Source organism: Takifugu flavidus, chromosome 3 (assembly GCF_003711565.1).
Source record: "Takifugu flavidus isolate HTHZ2018 chromosome 3, ASM371156v2, whole genome shotgun sequence".
Classification (NCBI taxonomy): Eukaryota; Metazoa; Chordata; class Actinopteri; order Tetraodontiformes; family Tetraodontidae; genus Takifugu; species Takifugu flavidus.
The window spans coordinates 10,251,504-10,273,689 of NC_079522.1; the positions used below are offsets into that span (position 1 = coordinate 10,251,504).

General features: G+C 46.5%; 1 protein-coding gene across 2 annotated transcripts in view; it reads left to right on the forward strand.

Annotated features, from left to right (window-relative positions):
- LOC130522848 (activin receptor type-2A-like) overlaps positions 1-22,174 on the forward strand; it is a 28,535-nt gene extending 6,361 nt beyond the window's left edge. The window contains exons 2-12 of one of the 2 annotated variants that reach the window (XM_057027616.1): positions 6,982-7,192; positions 7,767-7,900; positions 9,238-9,392; positions 11,867-11,890; positions 14,565-14,708; positions 14,853-14,996; positions 15,962-16,107; positions 16,203-16,317; positions 16,487-16,625; positions 16,707-16,837; positions 16,971-22,174. In XM_057027616.1, the coding sequence (XP_056883596.1) occupies positions 6,982-7,192; positions 7,767-7,900; positions 9,238-9,392; positions 11,867-11,890; positions 14,565-14,708; positions 14,853-14,996; positions 15,962-16,107; positions 16,203-16,317; positions 16,487-16,625; positions 16,707-16,837; positions 16,971-17,165 (1,538 nt within the window). In that variant the 3' untranslated portion in view covers positions 17,166-22,174. The remainder of the gene's footprint in view (positions 1-6,981; positions 7,193-7,766; positions 7,901-9,237; positions 9,393-11,866; positions 11,891-14,564; positions 14,709-14,852; positions 14,997-15,961; positions 16,108-16,202; positions 16,318-16,486; positions 16,626-16,706; positions 16,838-16,970) is intronic. The other variant, XM_057027618.1, reaches the window with a different exon arrangement.
- The last annotated feature ends 12 nt before the right edge of the window (positions 22,175-22,186 follow it).

Genomic DNA, 22,186 nt, shown 5'->3' on the forward strand with positions numbered 1-22,186 from the left:
CCACCTGCCCATGGAAGGGAGCTGCCTTTTTGACCGGATCAACCCCACCAGTCGCTCCCAACTGGATGAAGATGCCGTTCAGGTTGTGTAAACTGTCCAACACAGAACCCCCCCCCCCCCCCCCCCCAACTCTAAAATGCTGTGCTATACTCAGGTAGTAATCCTGCCGCAGGCTGCTACCTGACCTCGCTGACTGATGGCTGTGATAGTCAAACAGCTATAAATGATGAAAAATCTTTATCCACACCAGCCAGGAGCTGCCCTGAAGCCAGGCGCTTTTCTGACCACCCACGTCCTCCATTTACAGAGGATCGGTGGCGGCGGTGCAGAAACGCTGGTCGAATGTAGAAGTAGAGCCATTAGCAACGTTTATTTTAGTGTAATAAAGTTAGCGTTCTGTCGCTTCCTGCTCGATGACGTCATCACTGCCGCTGCGAGTTTACTTTATTGGCAGGAAGAGACATAGGAAATGCGTTCACATTTTAATTTCTTCAGATATTTTGAGTGGTTTGTTCAGAAATCACGTTTTACGCCGCCAAGGTTTCCCGAGTGGTGCCTGCTCATCGTTCGACGGGGGGGGGTCTGAAATGATGGGAACCCCAAACCAGGAAATGGGCTGCTGTTTGTCTTTCAATTTTACTCCCAAAATCCACGCTGGGACCGACACTGACCCACTCTCCCGTTCACCTACGGAGACGCTGACACACAACACAAGACACATCCGACCATTTTTTCCCATTTTAGAGGAAGCTAGGCGTCTTCCACACCTTTTAAACAACCCCTCTCTTCCACAATGTTGGGATTAGGAGACATTGTTAATCTAATGCGTGCAGAAATAATGACACCCACCACCTCCAAATGGAGTAGAAGAACAGGGAATATTATGTTCCTCCAGGTCGACCACACTGTTAGAAGCCACTTTTGCCTCTCGCCTGAAAGTCCTCTTCACTTCTCACTGGTTTGGTGTAAGTTTCCATACTCATATCTGAAGGTTACAGGCACAACAATCGCTCAATTATCAGACATTACGTCACCAACATACAAATAAATGAACTTGTATTCAGTCGGAAAAATCAACAAAATGGAGTTTTCAGCGCGGAGGAAGCATTCATTCCTGAGTGTGAATAGCAGCGAAAGGTCACATTCGAGGCAGCACCTAAATGTCCTCTTCAGTTCTCAGGAACTCTGTAAAGTTTCTAAACGGTGTGACACCAATTTCAGTCGTTCTTTCTTTGCTTTTGTGACCTTTGTCTGGAACTAAAACATTGCTTTTCTGTCTGATGAGCACCAAGGTTGTGTTGCAGTTCTCCTTGTGTTTCTCTCCATTGAGCTAAACAACAGATGTGATATCTGTCCATATTAGCTAAAAATAAACGTTACTTGGAGAGCACCTTTCATACAAGGCTTGCAGCTCCAAGCACTTCACAATAAAGGAGAACTTTTTGTCTGATTGTGGGCTGCCTCTTCCACGTCTCCACTGCGCGCTGCTCCAGACAGCCGACCTTCGCTGTTCGCGGCTGAGCTTTTGTGTGTTGCTTTCCACGTGGGTCGCAGCGATTACCGGAGACGTTATCAGCCACAGGGAAATGTTGCAGAAAACAAAGACGATGTCAGCAACTTGGTGACTGATTGGGGGGGAAAATACAGCTACAGCAGACGTCTAGTCTTGTGCCGGTATCATGTTGACACAGTTTTCCAGTCGGGGGAAATGAGAAACTAGATTAAAATCTGGATAATTCACTCAAATGTGCAGCACTAATCAGGCCGTGCACGTTCTGAGTGAGCGTTTGAAAGATACGTGCATAGGAAATCTTATCGGCATTTGCAGTTGGGGTGTTGCAGCTAAAACACCAGGGCACCGTGCACATCACGACGTCGGTGCCAGAGCAGCGAGGTGGGAGAGGTTTTAAGGAGTGGAACATGAGTCTGGATTTAAATTGTGGCATCCATCTTTCACGGAAGGTCAAGGCTAAAGTGTTTAAAGGGAGAAGAAAAAAGCACTTGTCATTCTGTGTATGTTGTGTCGTGACTCCAGCTGTGGGGAGAACTCACGATTGGCAGCGTAGAGGTTTAAAGATGTTGGGCCGAGCCTACGAAGGCACCATTTCTGTGTCTCTGCCAGGGATATTAAGTGTTGGATTTGGCTATCGCGAGTAATTAATTATCACCGATAATTATATGCTATTAAATAATTGGATCCTACTGCATCAGATTACCTTGAGGCACCACCCTTCTGAGAAAGGAAAACACATCCAATTTGTTTAATCATTCTCATAATAAATACTAAGGAGTCAATTCAGCTCTCTAATAATCAACATAATAATTAGAACCAAAATTACCTCATGAACAACAAGTTTACCGGTGATGGAATTTGGAGTTTTGGATCGCGTAGAGGTTGGCGGAACTCACATTTGTGCAACATTCTAAAGAGCAATATGTTTAAAAGACTTCCACATGAATAAAGGTGGCAGGTTAGAGGAAAGAGTTTACCATACAAGACGCCCTGAGTCTACATTTGACTAACAGCAACTTAATGGGGCAGAGCCAACTCAAGCATAACCTGACAACAAACCAACCAAACCAAACTCACAACTCACTTTGACACAAACACAACATCAAGTCAAAGTTCTATGCTGAGCTTAGCACAGGCTGACTAGGCCCAGCTGGTGTTACCACTCCTGGAGGGAGGTGTGTGTTAGCTGGTGACACTGGTGTGTGTTAGCTGGTGACACTGGTGTGTATTAGCTGGTGACACTGGTGTGTATTAGCTGGTGACACTGGTGTGTGTTAGCTGGTGACACTGGTGTCTGTTAGCTGGTGACACTGGTGTGTGTTAGCTGGTGACACTGGCGTGTGTTAGCTGGTGACACTGGTGTGTGTTAGCTGGTGACACTGGCGTGTGTTAGCTGGTGACACTGGCGTGTGTTAGCTGGTGACACTGGCGTGTGTTAGCTGGTGACACTGGCGTGTGTTAGCTGGTGACACTGGCGTGTGTTAGCTGGTGACACTGGCGTGTGTTAGCTGGTGACACTGGTGTGTGTTAGCTGGTGACACTGGCGTGTGTTAGCTGGTGACACTGGTGTCTGTTAGCTGGTGACACTGGTGTGTGTTAGCTGGTGACACTATAGGGGAGGAACCTTTAATAGTGCTGTCCTGGTGATACATGTTGGAAGAAAACTGGTTGCTCCTTTGAAGTAGCGTGTTAGCAGCTCAGTGCTTACTAGCTAGATGACTCCTGTTGATGGGAAGGTTAGCCTGCAAACCTTGTGTGGACACACACCACAATTAACCAGTGGCAACTGATGGATCAGATGTTCACAACTAGAGGTTTGTGGGACATTTGGGGTTCGGGTGCTTTCCTTTGTCGCCAAGACAACGAAGGCCGCGTGGTCACCTTGGTTATGCACAGTGAGCCTCCTTTGCCCACCCACAGGTCCAGGTCCCAACATTGAGTCCATGTCTTTCTTCAGTACTGCCATTGTCAGGATTATGAAATGTGCGCTGATAAAGTTCTGTTCATATCTTTCAGTGCCTCTGAAGGGGATAATGTTGAAACATCAGGAGTTCTGTTATCTAGCAGGAGACACAAACACATTTATAAGAAATGCACCGGGATAACTGCTAGCAATAAGAGGGAGCTAACATGAGGTTCACATGATCCAGACTATGTTAGCTCTCCCTTTTGGGTCTATTTACTTCCAGTTTATTACCAGTGTTGGCTCACGTTCCAGTTTGCTCCAGGATCTTCATTCCTTGGCTCACTGTTGTCATTTTCTGCCTGTTTTGTTCACCGTCACAAATCTGCACCTGTTGTTGAGTGAAATATGGGCTTTGTCGTAAATGTGATTCAGTGGCACAAATCCTCATCGGCGTCGCCTGGACTGGTCTGCAGCTGCTTATGCTGCTGAAAAACATATTCATGCTTTTTCTGAACATAACTTCCATTATTGGAAGCCAGGCCCTTGTTTCCTGGACTGGCTGGAGCTGACGGGATGGATTTTTAGTTGACTCTTTCGCCTGCAAAGGGCTCTACAGTGCCAGCATTTTACTAAAAATAGATATGCGTGATCTGGAAAAATTATTTACTTGCACACAGCGAGTACAACTTACAACCACACGATGATGTGAAACACTATAGGGCTTTTAGGTTGAAACAACAGATACAAGAAGAATGATTCGTTTTTATTTTGGGTGAAAAAGAGAAGAGGAGAAAGAGCAATTCAGCGAGGGGGATTTACATTTGCAAGGTCAACAAGCTAAGCTAAGCAACGCCATGAACGCTAACGTGGGCGTGGTGGCAACTGATGATTGGGTTGTGCCATAGAATTAGGGGTGCCAACTGTTACTTAAAACACAGAACTGTCCCAGATTGGGACGATAAAAGAAGATAATATTTATTCTAACGGTGAAGTTCTGATGGTTCTGCTGCTGCCGACTCCACCCGTCTGGAATGAGCTCCTCATTGACCAATGAGACAAAGTTGTGTTGCCGCGTCGCTGTTGCTGAAAAATGCAGATGGAAAGTTCTGTCAGTGTTGCTAAGATACGCCTGGGACGCCACCGCACTTGTGACACTCGCGCGGCAGCAAAAACGAAAAAAGTCGGAAGAGGGAAGAGAAACGGAGATGGTGGGAAAAGGTGGGGTCACAGCCTGGGTCGGGAGGCAAACCCAGAGGAACCAGAGGCTTCAGAGGGGTCCTGGGGGTCTTTCAGATTGTCGTCCACCAGGTATCTCCATGGGGCCATAGAGCTCGTATTAGGAATCATCTTGATTTGAATAAACTCGGCCCTGGTTGATAGATGAGCGAGCAGTGACAGTAAGGTGAAAGCATAGTTCTGCCTAATCACAGTTCCCTGCTCCCCACTCATGAACTGTGATGGACTGTAGGCTGCTGTAAAAGTTGGAGTTGATCCTAGTCAAGGTTTCCTCTAACAGTAATTTAGAGCTTTGATAAAATAATGCCTATTTTAAAACATTATGTGATATAACGTCCCCCGATGCTCCCTGTCCATTCATTTGATTCCAGAAGTTAGCAACCCTACGTTGGTGGCAACCCCCTGGAGCTGTTCGGAGAGTACTCTCTTGGGATTTAATCATTTGTGAAGGGGTTCCCCACACCTGTTAAATAACCACTGTTTTTCTCGATATAAAAATCCGTGTTATACGTAATTCGCAATGAAAGCAAACCGAAACCTTTCTGAGAGTTTAGAACAACATCGTTAGAACATATAAATTCATTAGTAGTGTTCTGCTAATACTGTATCCATTTCCAACATCAAAATAGACCAAATGACAGCCTTTAAAAAATAAGACAACGTAAATTCTGATTTAAACACCAACAAAGTATTTGTATCAGTAATAAATTGTAAATATACATGTAATGCCACGTGTTCTTTAATAGTCTTTTCCCTGAACAAACTTCAGTGTGCTGACTTTCCTTGTGTGCTCCTGCTTGTCTTCACTTGGGTGCACATTCCCTTCTGCATGGTTGTGTCATCTCACAGAGCTCCTGACTAATCAAACGCAGCGCTGAACAAAAGCAGAAAAGGTCACATTAATGTGGGTGGAGAAGATTGTATTAAACCTTCCCAGAATAATGAAGCAACCTTCGTGGGGAACCTTCTGCTTTATCACTGCGGACGCTCTAACCTACCCTGGTAACTGGTGTGGAGGTCCTGTGATACACCTGTGGGAGGACTGACTGGTCTCAGCACCTCCCCCGTGACCCTGGTCAGATATAAAACCAGTCATGACCCATTAGACCACCTTGAACTGAATTACTCCAATAATAATGGGAGTGATAATAATCCCTGCAAATCCTCAAGAACTTACTGTTGATTTGGTCCAAAAGTTCCAGTTGTGAGTCTGACGAACTCTGTGTCATCACCCATCACAGCCGTGCCAGCTGGCTTTGGCCCGATAGGATAACAGTCATTACCGGTAAGTGTTTGGAAGCACAGAAGGAAAGTGAATTCCTTCACATTCCATATCTCGCCTGGGATCGACCCAGAGCAGCCCGAATGGAGCCGAACTACGATCCCCAGATGGCTCGGTTGGGAGTTGACTCACGACAGCAATCCGCACGTGCACTGCATTTCGCTTAGATTTGACTGGCCTGAAAGCAGAAACTTTGCAAACAACAACAGTATCTTTACGTTAACGACCCGAGCCCTGACCCACGTGGACACTGCCCAGATGCTCGTGTCTTTAGAAGAACTCCATGTTTTAAAGTTCATGGACGGGCACAAAAACCCAAAATAGGGATTCGTTTGATTCACTTCTGAAGGTCCACCCATAGCTGGGCGGTGATCTGCCCTCTTTAATGTTGTTGTTGTTGTTGTACATAATGTCCAGTTATCCGATTTTTCCATGACAACTTTATTGAATGGCACTTATTGTAAAGGTCGGGGGAGTTGTGTCATTACACCTCAGTGTACACGTGTTTTCAGCTGTAAGAACAACGGGAATGCGTTTTTGACCTGCAGGGGTGTGTGTGTGTGTGTGTGTGTGTGTGTGTGTGTGTGTGGGGGGGGGGGTTACATAAAGCCGACATGTTAGGAGCTGCTGCTGCAGTTCAGTGTGACATTACACACCTTTTTGATGGGCAGCAGCTCGAGGCATTGACAATTTTAGTTTCAGTGAGACACAAGTTTATCCACACACTAGGACGTCATTGTTTACTGTGTGTGTGCCTGAACCAGTCAGGAAGTGGCTGCTCAGGCTTGTCAGCAGTCGGCAGCAGATGGACTGCTGACAAGTGATGAGAGGTGCAGAGAGCTGCTGCCTGCTTCTATCAGACACTGCTTCATTTGACAGAACGTTCAACTCCGTTGCTGGTCTGTTTCTTCCTGCAGGGTTTACTGCTGCTCAGCACGGGAGAGAAACACCGAATCTTGTTACCAAAGCAAACGAGCTATTGATTCAATCCTGTTTTTACGTTAAAGACCCGAGCCCTCACCCAAATGTGTTCGCCCTGTCCAGGTGCCATTCTGGGGCGCTCCGAGACACAAGAGTGCGCCTACTACAACTCCAGCTGGGAGAAGGATCGCACCAACCGCAGTGGGATTGAACCCTGCCCCTCTGGAGAGAAAGACAAGCGGCGCCATTGCTTCTCCACTTGGAAGAACATCTCGGGCACCGTGTTGATTGTCAAGCAGGGTTGCTGGCTAGACGATGTCAACTGCTATGACAGGTACGTGTGGATGAATGAAAGAAACGAAAAGAAAACCTCTGAAGGGGCTGAATGTGCTCAGATGTACCAAAAGTTTGGGGCAAATTCAAATTTCAGAGCTGCCCATTTTCTCCAGACGCTTATCTCATCATGATTTCATGGGAGGTTTGTTCAATTATTTCAACATTTGGGTGGTTTTGTGTTTGTTTTGGTCAATTTAACTTTGATCCCTGAATGATAAAGTCACTCTGGCTCCCGGAGCCCCGCTCAGTTTGGGTACCTCCGCTCAGACGGCGCCACCTCGCTTCCTCAGAGAGGGCAGAGCAAGTGCGGGGCGGCTGCCACTTCCTTTTGCTGTTATCTGATGTGTGTGTTTGCTAAATGTGTGTTTGGAGTTTTATGATTATTCTTCCTCTTTACTCGTTTGTGTGTCTTCACTCCAATCTTTAACCCGTTCTCAGAAATCACGTCTGAATTCAGAGATCCGCTTCAGAGTGATGATTTTAGGCTTAGAAATGTGTAATTATGGGCTAAATTGACTACATTGATATTCCAGATATTTGTGTTGATGATAAAGCCGCCGTGTCCTCCGCAGTAACGAGTGCGTTGAGAGGAAGGAGAGTCCTGACGTCTTCTTTTGCTGCTGTGAGGGCAACATGTGCAACGAGAAGTTCCTGTATGCCCCTGAGGTGCTGCCTCACAGTGACCCACACCACTCTACTGCCTACAGTATGTATCATTCAACGCATGCACACATGGGAAAGACGCCAGCGTTTGCTTTGTGGCCCCACCTCAGCTACTTCTACTCTGCCCTTTGGTTTCCAGCTCACCTGCGAGAATACTTTGCTTATCCATTAATTGACTAATTAGTTCACTTCCGATCAGCGCGCAGGGCTTGCCGAGCTCATAACACTGACACTCTGAAGGGCCTGGAGTCTTTCCAGGTGTGACGTGCTTCACAAATATTTGCGGATTTTAGTAAGGATAATAACCAGAGATGAAAAGACAAGCTCAGGTTGGTGCATGTTGAGAATGCTAAAAATCCCACATAAACATATCCAACAGTGTGAGTGAGCATGTTGGTGTCATAGGAAATATGTGTGGTCTGTACATTGAATGGATATTATTATTATATTTGCCATTATACATTTAATTACTCCTGATATTTTGATCAAAACTTACATTAATAATCATCATTTCAGGCATACTTAACAACTGCTCATTTTTTAGGCATATTTTTAATAGAAGAATTACCTACATTTCTGTGCTGCCTTTAATTTACATTAAAAGAAAAAGACCTTGAAAGATTGTTCAAACCAGACTTCAGGAGCTTTATAAATCAAAGAATTAAGGGTGAAATGTGACAGTTGGGAAACTTCTTCTCCATCAACCAACTTGTGTCTATTTTTCAGTGCGCCTTGGCTAAAGTCTCATTGTGGTGAATAATTGATGCTCATCCTTAGAAAACTGTGTAACGAGTGCCATTCTGAACACTTCCTTCAGAGGCAGGATCCTGATGAAGTTGTGGACAGAAATATGATGTTATTCATTTTGATGTTACAGAATGTTTGACCTTCGGTTTGCTGACTGCTAATGTTACGTTAGCATAGCTAAAACAGGCGGGGCCCCTCCTCTGGGCCCTGGAGAACAGCAGCGACGGCGGTGGTCAGAGCGTGAACGCCGTGTGCTGCTGACCCACCCTGGGATGAGGGACGCTCTGGGCCAGCAGGTGGCTCCTCCAGGGTCACTCACAGTTCGGGGTGCTGTTATTTTTGGCAGGCAGATTACATTATGTCACGGGATGGATTTGCTAATCCTGCTGTGTGTGTGCGTGAGTGAGTGTGAGTGAGTGTGTGTGTGTGTGAGTGAGTGAGTGCTCACGCATGTGAGGAGTGAAACAGATGATGTAGCACAGCATTGAGCCAATCAGGCGTCCTGTATTTGTTTTCTCTTCTTGACTCTGCTTTTATTCTGGGTTATTCCGTCACTTTAAATCAGTCTACTCTGTTGGCTTCATCTCTCTCTCTCTCTCTCTCTCTCTCTCTCTCCCTCCCTCCATCATGCAGCCACCTCCAACCCATTTTCCCAGAAGCCCCAGCTCCTCAGCACTCTGCTGTACTCCCTGGTTCCCATCATCGGACTGGTTGCTGTGGTTCTCTTCTCTTTCTGGATGTGGCGACATCACAAACTGGCGTACCCAGCAGCCCTCGTCCCCACACATGTAAGTCCAACACAGACCTCCGGCCTTCACTCAAAATTCCGTCTTCTTCAGATAAAAGAATCATGAAGTGACTCGGACGCTTTCTTTCTCATTCAGATGAGTTTCTGTGTTTAATATTGTTGCCGGTTGTTCGTCAAGAGCCAGCTTGTGCATTTGGCTCGATCAAGGGGGTCAGGGTCCAAGTTTAGACCGAGAAGAGGCAATTGGGAAATTACTAGAAACTTCTATGTTCAAAAATTGAAACTTACTTGTTTCCTCCTCATTGTGGGGGAATTTGTGTGTCCAAATGTGTTTTTTTCTACTTTTCACAACCTTCTCCCGGTCTCAAAACTCCTGCTGTATCAGCTTGGTTGTGATTTTGCAAGTTTAATTCTGCTGTGGAGCAACAGAGAATATGAAAGCCTACTTCCACCATATGGAAGAGGAGTCGGGGGCCTCTGCATTATTGATGAAGCTTTATATAGGCAAACAGAACTAAACACAGAGATGCTCACAGCTCAGCCTCACAGGCCGGCGGTGGGTGGGTGGGTGGGGAGTGTGGGGGAGGAAGCAAAGCGCAGCGGGCTCCTCTGTTGACTTTTTGTATTTGCAGGAAGAAAGCTGCCAGTGTGAAGCAGGTTATGAAACACAGGGAAGATCAGATGAGGAATGATGATGCAGCAGAAAGCAGAGCAATAATAATGAACGTGGACCCTTAATTCAGTTCACAAAGCTCCACTTTTGTCTCACCCACAGAAAAAAGTCTGTCGTTGTGCCTGGACACATGATTCCGCCCAACCTGGGGAGGGACCAACATTAGCGCAGAAATGTCTTTAATCAGCAGCTCATGTGCTTTGTGTTCGAACAAACCTTTTTGTGATGTCATAGAATGAAGTCATATTCCTTTTATTACACATGAAGAGCGCAAAGTGAACGTTTCCTCGGCTCCTAAAAACGCCAAAGTGGTCATTTCCTCCCTCAGAGCGTTGCCTGCTCAGCTCCTAAGGGTGGGGGTATTAGCCCCTTACCCCGAATTGTTCTGTGTGTTAGTCTCAAATGGAGGTAATGCCTCCTTGGTCCACCATCTCTATGAACGTCTTTAGTTTCATCTGTGAATGTTTAAGGTCTCTAATGAAAAGCTGCTGTAATATAAGCAAGCAGCTGCCATCTGACCAGAGACAAAGACTTCATGTTTACTATATTTAGTTTATCCCTCTCAGCAGAGAAAGTTGCTGGAAATGGGGATATCTAAATTATTATTAGCTGTTCTCAGACTGTATTTCATACCGCACAGATGAACACATCATGTTGCAAACACTGTTTTAAACCCATCCTAACTGGAACCACCATATTTAGATCAGAAGAAAGACAACTATTTATAAATGTTCTTTTTTGATCCAGAAATGCCAAACATGCTGGATCTGCTTCTACAACTCTAAAAGTGTGCTGCGTCGGTTGAGATTTGTCCTAGTAAATGGTGTTTGTTTTGGACGGACTGTCAGAGAGAAGAACATGTGTACATGTGTGTATCACACATGAATAATGCAGGAGTAGTTTGTTTTTTGTGTAAATAACGATGCATCTCCTGATTGGTCTCACCTATGTGCAGAGAAGGATGCTGTGGTCACACTTCTGGAGTTTGTGTCTCTGTTTGACCTGATGATTCTGTGCATTTCTTCTCTGTTTTTGCGACCAAATCTTACTGGCTGCTTTTTGACTGACAATGAAATTGTACAAGGTCATGTGTGTGGCCCATCCCCACCCGCAGGTCCTTTAAGTCTCAAAGCCGCAGAGCAAAGTGAAGGCAAACAGGAAGTGATCGTGACTGAGCCTCTCGGCTTCTTCGTGGACTTTGACATACGTCTGACCACAGTCCAACCTTTTCTCTGTCCTTCATCCAGATTACTTATGGCCAAAGTCTCATCGGTGGCTTTATCAGCTCATATCCAGGTTCAGAAGGAACCCTTCAGGAAGTGAAGTCACATTTGATGTCATGTGGGTCATGCAAGCAGGACCGTTCTAATGTCAGATAAATACTTCTGCTGTTCCCAGGTTTTCATTGGATCAGACTTGGTCTAGTTAAGCTTGACTGACTGGTAAGCCCGCCCCCTCTGACTTGGGGACGAGCGTTGCTCAGGAAGCTGAAGACATAAAATGTTGTGTTGGAGGAACTTTTGGTGCCGTTAAACTTAGGGGAAAACTCCGGCAGTGATCTCCATGTCTTCTTTGTTTGACATTCCCCTCCTTTGTTGGTTCTTTGGACCAGTTCTTTCTGTCATCTGTTCCTTTTACTCATTTACCCCCCCCCCCTTCCCCATCCATGTGGACCTGTAATGCCACACACTCTTCAAGTGCTCAGAAACTGTTGAAGCCCTGCTCTGGATCTTGAGGGTGAACAAACGTCCTCCTCTCGGATGAACCAACAGCTACCTTTTCTCTGCCTCTGACTGACAGAAAATAATTTCTGTTTGCTTTTTATGTTCCTGTTCAACAAGCACGCCTTTCACATTATGGTGGAGGTAAGAGCAGTTCAACTAAGGTCGAAACACCATTAATTTGAACCCCACTCCCCTCCCAGAGCTTGGTATGAATTCTCCACCTCACTCCCACACCACAGTGTTGTTGATCTGTGCTTTTTTCCGTCTTGTTTACTCAGTCCATAGCACATTTCTCTTTGTTGAGTTTATTTTTCTGCCTGGTCCTGTTGCATGGATGGATTTCTTTTGTGCTCCCTGCTGATAATGTGCATGGTGATAAAAATGCCAAAATGGCTGAGAATGCAGCCCCACTCTACAGTATAAATGTCCACCACGTTTCTGTGTGTGTGAGAGTGTGTGTGTGTTTGTGTGCGTGCATGTGTGTGTGTGTGTATGGGGGGGGGGGGCGGTGGTAACCCAGTTTTCTCTGCGAAACCTCGCCATGTTTCTTGTAACTGCCGCACATCTCTAACAGCAAACTGGGAGCCTTCGTTAATACACTGTGGACAAATGGGAGAGCTGACTCTGGGGGGAGGGAAAATAAAAGAACCACTTTTAGAAAGACAGCTTGGCTCAGAATTCATCACAGCAAAGTTAAGATGTGCCTGTGGCCTACACTGGAATGGAAGGACAATTCAAAGCTTGACTTGTTGAGCTTCATCCGATCTGATCGCTCAGATCAGCTTGAAGATCTGAACGTCCCGACCATGAGGCCCAAACCTGAACCTCGGCCGCTGCGACGTCATGACTAAAGGTGTAACCTGATTCGGCTGCTCCAGCTGATGGAGGTTTTGAAAGCACAGAAGGAAGCAGCAGGTTCTGTTTTCCAGTTTCCTGTGTCCTGCTGACAACGTGTAATGTGCCCCGTTGGCAGTGGTGTTGTCCTGTGATTAGTGGAGATCCGGTGATCCCCCCCCACACACACGCACACACACATTCTCCCCCGAGGCGGGCCAGGCTGAGCCACATCAGGCTAGTAGATTTCTAGAAACAAAAACAAGGCTACTGTGACCAACCACTTGACCAAACTCCAGTTTGAGGCAGTATTCCTAAAGGTGTAAAAACCACTTTAAGAACGTCTGCAGAGCTCTAAAAGGCCACTGTGTTCTTTATTTAATGTGCCTGAGATTTTGTTGGTGCAGAATCTAAATTAATGTTAAGAGTTGGAAAGTAGCTACGTAGGTAAAATTTGGCGCAGGCATTATCAGAAACAGCACCATCTTTCACCAAGAGGGGGTGCTGCAGCTGCCACCCGCCTCTTCTCCTAATTACAGATGAAGATTCTGTCGGACATTTTTCCCTGGCACAAGGATGAGATGGGTCCAACAACTCCATCTATAGTCAGTCAGCACCGTGTTTACATGTCTAACAAGAACATCTGATAAGAAAATATTAGTGGAAACAGGAAGAGAATGGTTTCTCCCACAGCTTTAATTATGGATGTTTAACCATCAGTGGCAGCTTTTTAATTCTTCTTCCTGAGTTGAGTCTCATCTCCAGACAGATGTCGGCGAGGCTTTCAGTGAAATATAGATTGATTCTGCTGCTGAGTATAGCCTGTTCTCCAACATGTTTGGAGCCAGTCTGCAGTCTGGCCTCAGCACCGTCCTCGGTAATTTCCCCCATCATTTCGCTGGTATGTGGTATGAAAGAGAGTGCATACAGACACGCAGACAGACACGCAGACAGGCAGGCAGACAGGCAGACTGGTGGGGTCTGCCTTGCAGCTCTGTGTCTTTGAGCAAACACGCCATCTCCCACTCCAATAGCCTTCACAGGACACAAAGCCAAGCAACCAAACCACAAACAAGGATTCAGCCATGACCTAATGGAGAGAAAATGTCCTCCTATCAGTTCTGGCATTCATCTGTTTATTTTTTTTACCAAATACATAGATACCTTTGTGTACTTGTGTGTATATGTAAGTGAGTCTCTACCATGAAACTATACTGAGAATCAGTTGGCTTTCAGGCCAATGTTAGACGGATGGAACGTATTAAAGCTGAGTAATTGGCAGGCATGCAAGCAGTTCCGAGCATTTTTGCTTTCTCTGGAACCTAACTTTTGTATTGCATTGGTCTAAAATGTGTTAATAGCATTAATGTTCATCGCTCTGACTGACAGGTGAACCTTTAGTGGAATTAAAATGAATCCATTTGAACTTTTCTGTGGTTTTTTTCCCCCTGTTGCCAGAAGGGAACATTTTATTTCAACAGAATCAGAGCGTTGTTCCACTTTAGGAATTGCCTCATCAACCTTCGGTTCAAGTACAAACCTGATAGTTGCCATGGAAACATGTGCCCCGACAAGTGTATTCAGACTGTAGAGTTGTGCATCAGGTTTCTACCTTTAATCCTGCTGGGAATGTGACCTCCCACGTTGGCACGCCTCTCTTTCACCTTCCTGTCCTCTTCTGTCACGTCACATGTGAAAGTGATCAGCTTAATCCCGATCACCAGCTGTGTGTTTAACCTACTTTATATTTGGAGCCCTCGGCTTCCTTGCTTTTGTTCCTACGGGATTAGTGCGGATGAAGCTTTATCTTGCTTGAGGCTTTTTTTTTTACCTCGTCACTGGACCGTGAGGCTCCAGGTCCTCCTGCAGGTTTCATCCTCCCCTCAGTCTAACAGCCCTCCAGCACTGTATGAATATAAAGGAGTACAATTACTGTGTAAGACTCAGGCTGTTGGACTTTTCTCTTTCCCCCTCCCTGCAGGATCCTGGACCCTCACCCCCGTCCCCTGTTCTGGGACACAAACCACTGCAACTGATCGAGGTGAAAGCCAGGGGGCGCTTTGGTTGTGTCTGGAAGGCCCAGCTGCTGAACGAACATGTGGCTGTGAAGATCTTCCCCATCCAGGTTTGTGCTGTTACGCCCCTGTTGTGAACATCTTCACTATATTCTCAGTTTAAGCTGCCGCTCCGACCTCAGTAATATAAAATGTTAAAGGTGTTCGGTGTTGTAGTTGCTGCACTATAAGATTTACTCCTCGCTGTCATTTAGGACAAGCTGTCTTGGCAAAATGAGTATGAGATCTACAGTTTAAACGGCATGAAACATGAAAACCTCCTTCACTTCATCGGCGTGGAGAAGAGGAACAACAACTTGGACCTGGAACTGTGGCTCATCACCACCTACCACGACAAGGTGATCATTTTGGTTTAGTCTAAACTCCACTTGTGATCACTAGCATGAAATGATTTCTTATTCTTCTCTGTGTAATTTGTTTAACCATCTTTAAACGTACTTGTTGTTTGTAATTAACATGATTTCAGTAGCTGTGAATAGGTGATATGAGTTAATGTCGTTATACTGAACAGCATGAGTTTAGCTGGAGTTATCTGACCTCTAGTGGTGACTGGGCCGCAACTGCACCGGTCTGTGTTTTACCAGATGTGACCAGATGTGATGAAAGGTTCAAGGATGGAAGGTTTCAGTATTTAAAATTATTGTTGCCCCCTTCTTTTCTTTATGATCATAACACAAATGTTTGTCTCACTTATTAGAAAAGCAATCCCAGCAATCTCAATCTCAGTTCCATTCAATGAGGATTCAGCAGCTTTGGCACCATCTCACACATTTCATAAATATTTCTACATGATCAAAAACCAGGAAGAAAAAAGAAATTGCTTATTTGCCATTAATATGGGCATTGAAGGGACATTTTCTGCTAAATAAAGAGGTGTGCAAAGACAGCACAGCGGTACCATATTTGTGATGGTAGAGCAGTAATAATCTGCCTAGAAGAGTCTCAGCATGTTCAGAGTTGCTCAGCTTTCAGGCACAGTAGATATAATATTTGGATGCAATTTTTTGTATGAATTATCTACATGATTTAGTGATGTGGGTCTGGGATGCTGGGCCGTGTCACTGCTGCTTTTAGGAGCTTCTTGTCATGGGTTGTGTTGAGTCTTCATTTAGGGTCAGAGGGGTGAAGTCATTCAGACTGGAGGAAGTTAAGGTGGTTTCAGAGTCAGGGGTAGGCTAACAAAACCAGCTTGAGGGTCAATTGGGCCTCCACCACAACATCATCGGGTTGTGATTCCTGATTGAAGGTTAGCTAGCATGGAGGGGAAATAGCTAAAACTGTCTCTTTTATCTCTGTCCTGCAGGGATCGCTGACCGACTATCTGAAGGCCAACGTGGTGTCTTGGAATGAGCTCTGCCTCATCACTCAAACAGCAGCCCGTGGATTAGCCTATCTCCATGAAGACATCCCAGGACACAAGGATGGACACAAACCTTCTATTGCCCACAGGTCCAGCATGCAACAGCAAATATTCTGGAATTCCATCGAATTTCTGCCGGCTTTCTTCATAGCTGACTGTTCTTTTATGTTGTGGGGTGTTTTAGGGACATCAAGAGTAAGAATGTGCTGCTGAAGAACAACCTGACTGCCTGCATAGCCGACTTTGGCTTGGCACTCCAGTTTGAGGCAGGAAAGTCTGCAGGAGACACTCACGGACAGGTAAGAGCTGTTGAACGGCAGCTGGGATCGTGGAATACGGAAGCGGAATTGTTATCCCATCGATCCATTTGCTCTTAATCTTATTTGTTGCTTGGAAAATCCAAGCTACTGGCGGGATACAAGAATATTGGCTGCGTTACGACCAAATCTCACATTTGACCTTTTGCAGGTGGGAACGCGGCGCTACATGGCACCCGAGGTTCTGGAGGGCGCCATCAACTTCCAGCGTGACGCCTTCCTGCGCATCGACATGTACGCTTTTGGGCTGGTGCTGTGGGAGCTGGTGGCTCGATGCACCGCCGCCGACGGTGAGGCCGACCCATCTGCTGGAAAAGTCTCCCGATTGTAGTCATCCGGACGCCGTTCACTTACGTTTCGGACACTTGCAGGTCCGGTGGACGAGTACATGCTGCCGTTCGAAGAGGAGGTGGGTCAGCATCCGTCTCTGGAGGACATGCAGGAGGTGGTCGTTCACAAGAAGCTGAGGCCCTGCCTGCGCGACTGCTGGCAGAAACACACGGTAGCACGGCAGGACATTTACCACCATAGTCCCCTGATGTGTTTGAGGCTGCTGCTAAGATAGAACGCTCAGTTTCACCGTCGCGTGGCTAAAATCTCATCCATGAAACCAACCAAAGCTCTGTTGCCCTCAGGGTCTGGCCATGCTCTGTGAAACCATCGAGGACTGCTGGGACCACGAGGCCGAGGCTCGCCTGTCCGCCGGCTGTGTGGAGGAGCGCATCGGCCAAATGCAGCGCCAGGCGCCCATCATTGGCCCCGAGGAGATCGTTACCGTCGTCACCATGGTGACCAACGTGGACCTCCCGCCCAAGGAGTCCAGCTTATGATCGGCAGGCTCAGCAGATGAGTTAGTCCAAACACGGATGGACTAGCAGGGAGGAGCAGCCGACCCTGGTTGGTCGGCATTTATTTCTCTTTCTTCTTTTTAAGTGCAGGCCGCTACTTGCGTTCAGGAAACACCCTGCACCCACCTCACGACCACATCAGTTGATATCCACCTCATTTTTGATATGCGTGCCTGAGGATTTTAAACATTTTAACCTGTCGAAAACTGTTCCACGCCAAGCATTCAGGACCCCGCAACGACAGAAGACGTTTCTCATGCATTGTTTTTATACACTCACATCAGAGGGCTGCACGGCTTTTCTACGGAAAAGGAAAGACCTGGCAGACAAAGTTCACAGAAGTCTCAGTGTAAAAGAAAAAAAAAAAAAAACCAAGACGAGCACCGGCTCGGGATAAATTAGCTGTTTTTCTCGTGTGCTTTTTTTTCCTGAAGTAACAACTAGCATTCTGCCAATAAGCAACAGCTTCTGAATGTTTATAGTGTAATGCTGCTGTACATAGTGTATTATGGACCCAGACAACTTGATAATCAAGCTTATTTTAATGGGGCGATGGGGGAGGGGGGTCATTTTCCAGCATTATGACAATTGAGGAAAAAAAAAAATGACAAAAAAAACCCTAAACCTCCTTCAACCAGGTATACCTCACTTCAGATGGACACGATTTCATTCAGTCATCACATACACTTCCCTGTCTGCTGTCAGCCACGACACTTATGGGAAACGTAGTCCGCAACGCTCGAGGCTACCCACATCTCCGATGCCACGCCTTTGACCCGTTTGTTTTTAGTTTTTTTCCCCTCTTTCTGGCTTTGGCAGAACCTGGACGATGGAGTTTTTAGCATTCTCTGGTCTCACGGACGAGCCTGGCGCGTCTGTGTACAGTCAGGACTGATGTGAACACGCTCTTCATCCCTTTTCCTCACCTCGACGCTGGAGCGAAGCGTGTTGCTATAAAACACAACGGTTCTAGCATTTGATTACAGTCGGCCTCCGTTTTCATGCGAGTCGTTTCCACGCTTGCTTGGAAATGCTGGGCTTAATTTGGCCTGTGCTCGTGTTTTTTTCCTACCCCTCCCGGTTTTATTATCATTATTATTTTCTGTCTGATGATGATGATGTTCCAGGATGTTTCTGCTATTTATCCAAATTCTTTTGGATCGTTTGATATTAACACAGCCCTCCCGTAGCTCCAACTCTCCTTGGGGCAGTAAAATAATTGTACTGACACTACAGACTTGAGAGTGAGGGTTCGATAAATATTCGCCCACCAAGCCTTGATCTAGCTTCCCCCCTAAAATGAATTCCCAGTGTGTTCCCCATCTTAGCCAGAACAAACCACGGTTCTCTGGCCTCTGAGGCTGTTCCAGACCTGGCTGTACAGGACACGTCTGTCGGGAGTAAATCTGGTACCGGCGAATGTCCGCTATCGCGTTGGCTCGGTTATGATGGGATTTTGTCTCTTTGGAGGTTTAAACTGGATGAATTAGATCTGAAGTGCGGCTGCGGCGTTCCCCAGCCCAGATCCTGGAATTTTACCTGTATTCAGCTGAGCCAGCTCGCCTCTCATTGGGTTGCACGCCTCTCTTTTATTTTTTTTATTTTTTTCCCATTTTGGATCGCGATCAAGAAGTTTTTGTTCTCTTCTGATACACCTCAGGAATCTTTGCTACTCGCCACCTTCTCCGCCTCGTCCTCCTCATCCTCACCTGTCTCGGACTAGAATACCTCCTCCTCTTGGCTGATTCTCCCTTTCCTTGCCTCATCTCGATTTCAGCTGTGCTGCCCTATTCGGAAGGTGGTTGATCTGGCCCAACCCGACCTGCTGACCCAAACCGTCTGGTCTGGCCTTAACCCTGTGAGCTGTTGCCCAAACATTGCTCTCTGCTGATCAGAGTTTTCTAACTCTTTAGATTCCAGAAGCCACAATCTTACAGAAATGATTACAAATAACACAAAGATGTTTTTATTTACTGCACTCGTGGTGCATTCAGGGACTCCTCATATACTAGTCATTTTAGCACCTTTAATCGACCCGGACATGTCGCTGGACCTGTTCAGACACCAGTCATGCGTTTCTCTACTTTTAAATCCAAATCTAACACCCGTAAAAACAAATTAGAGACTTTAGAAGTGAAGCATGGCTCCACTTTGGTTGCTGCACTGTCGCCCCCCCCCCCCCAGGTTTAGAAACAATCAGCTATAAGCTAACGATCAGCTCTCCTGCAAAGGTCTGCCAGTGAGACATTTCTGTTCCTCACGAGGGGCTGGAGCATTTCGAGCTGACGATGGAAAGACACAGCCAACAGAGGGACGAGCCGAGGCAAGGAAGTTCTATCTGATCCTGGTGCCATCTCTACGTATTACTACGGATTACTCTTGTAGATGTCAGGCAAAAACGGATGTATTTGTCGTTGTTGTCGAGGCAACAGTGACCTTTTTTGAGTCTTTACTTCTTTTGAGGGACATTGAACACTGGTGCCGGCAGACCTGCAGTCTCTACTCAAACTTCGGGGTGGTTTCACGGACGCAGTTCAAAGTCGCGCCTGTTTATTGCAACTTTTACCTGGTGGAATTGGCCAAAACAAAGAAGCTTTGAAGCATTTCACATTCAGGGTTACAAGTCGGCTTCTTTAGCAGGTGAGTGCCAGAGCCTGGAACGGTTTCACTCCTGTGAGGGGAACCCATCAGGCCCAATTAGCTCAATATTATCGAGGAAGTGGCAGAAAGATCGGAGCAGTGAGATCAGCACACAGAGAGTTCTTCAGGAAGTAGAAGCCATTTATATTTACTTACTGTAGCAGTAGGGCGGCCTGTCCTCGTCAGGCGGAAACCCACAGGAACCATCAGTACTGCACGCCCCAGCAGCCCCTCGACACGTGCTACCTCAGTTGCAGGGATTTCTTTGGGGTAGTCAAACAAAATCAGAAGTGTTAAAAATTGTCATAGAAAAAGGGGATGAACAGTATTGTTCCACTTACTCACAGCGTGAAGCTGGCGTGACTACGGCCGATGTTCTCACTGCAGTCCAACGTTCTGAGGGGAGACGAACCTTGGTGATGCTAACACACCTGAGCGCTGCTGGTGGAACGGCAGGATCCCAGAAAGACCACGCAAACAAACGCCAGTATTACTTCTCCAGTGTTCCCTGAAGCCAGGTTTGACCTTCAGAAGGTTCTGCCAAAGTGGCTCCCGGAGCCACAGCAAACATGATCTCAGCGTCTGGAGCGTCACGGCCCAGGTGAAGGTGTGCAGCTGCTCGAGTTTCAACTGTGCCCCCGGAACCCCCCGAAGCTACAAACACCATTCAGGGATTCAGTACTATGCTTTTCTAAGTTCTCGCAAGTTATATGCAACCAGTGCCGCAAACTCTCCTACACGTCTGTAGGACCCACTGCAGGAGCGACTTTCAATACACACAAATAACCTGTAGCATTTTTTTTTTTATCCGTGACCTTGCATATTGATATGTTGTATTTATGTTTTAATTTACAGGCCTGAGTTTGTTTGTTTTTTTTGTTTGTTTTGTTTTGAGGGGGGGTAGTTTTCATGATTAGTGTGATACATGGTTGCTGTTGGGGAGGGTGTGGGAGGGGTTGTAATTCAGGAAATACTTTAATTATTTCAAAAAGAAAACTATATAAACTGTAACATGCTTCTTTCTAACCGAGAATGAATGTTCTCCAGGCTCCTGGATTCCAGTATTGTGTGTTCTTTGATGGACTGAGCCCTGTGTAACTCTGTAGGGCTTCGCGTTTGGCTGGTTTTCATGTGATTGTGCCCCCCGTCGCCGTAGAAACGAGCCAAAATGTAACACCCGACATCCATTCGCACACAAGACCAGAAGCTCAGCAGGCCGTCAATTAGCACGCCGACGAAGAACCGAACAGAACGCTACGACTGAAGGGAGAGCGCGGGTCCCTGCCAACAGCACGACGCGGTCACGTGTGAGCACCGATGCGCGTGATTGGTCGGCTTCCAATCGTGGGCAAATCAAAGCAAACTCTGCTCCTCTCCCCAAAAAAAAGATTCAACTCGGATGTCGCTCTGACGACGGTTAACCTAAGCCAGCCTTGGTCAGGTGGCACTGTGGCCCATCAGGACGATCCAGGTCTCCTGCGGAACCCAAACCAGCAGACGTGTCGGGTTATTCCTGCAGGAGATTCAAGCTCGGGCTGTGCGAATGGGTTTCGTGGCGTCGAACTCGTTTCTGCGTGGACCTCAGCACCTCACACTGCTGTGCATATTAACTTACCAGTGAAGCGTTTGTGTCTTGTTGCCCCGCCCCCACTATTTTAAGCAGTTTTGACTGTACAGACATGAGACCATATGAGAATACTTGTATTGACTATATACTCTGAGCTGAGTCTTTATACGTGCGTGTTGAACTTCAGTGTTTCCTCTACGTTTAAATTTCCCCGTGATAGTCCACTAATCACGACAGAGAACTCGAGCTTTGTTAGCTGAAAGCTGGAAGTTTGAGTGCTTGAGAAGGCTTCTAAGAAGGCACTTACGGGGGTTGCTGATGTTTCAAAGAACCCCCGGAGCTCTCCAAGAGCAGCGATACGCTCCTCAGCGTCAGCGCCACGTGGTCGGCACAGTCAGACACTTTTTCATTAGCTCCTTCAACCCTGACACTTCTAGAGGAAACATTGAACTGGAATGACCTCCCAGTGGCAGCAGGAAGTGGAGTCTAGATGACCTGAAAAACACTACGAGCATTTTCGACCCCACTGTTGTTGCTGGAGTCACAGAGCTGATCCACGCGCCTCTGATGTCGGCGCTCTTGTGCCGTCTTTGCGAGCGGACATTCTGGAATTTCAAACTGGAAATGGTTTGAGAACTTAGAGCGGAAAAGAAATCCTCTGGAAACACGAGGCGTCGCCTCGGACGTCAACACTAATCTGATCAGCACTGTGGCTCTGTACAAAAGGTTTTTATTAGCTGAAGTGATCCACGTGATGTAAATAAATGTGTTTTTAGATTGTGAATGATCACGTTTT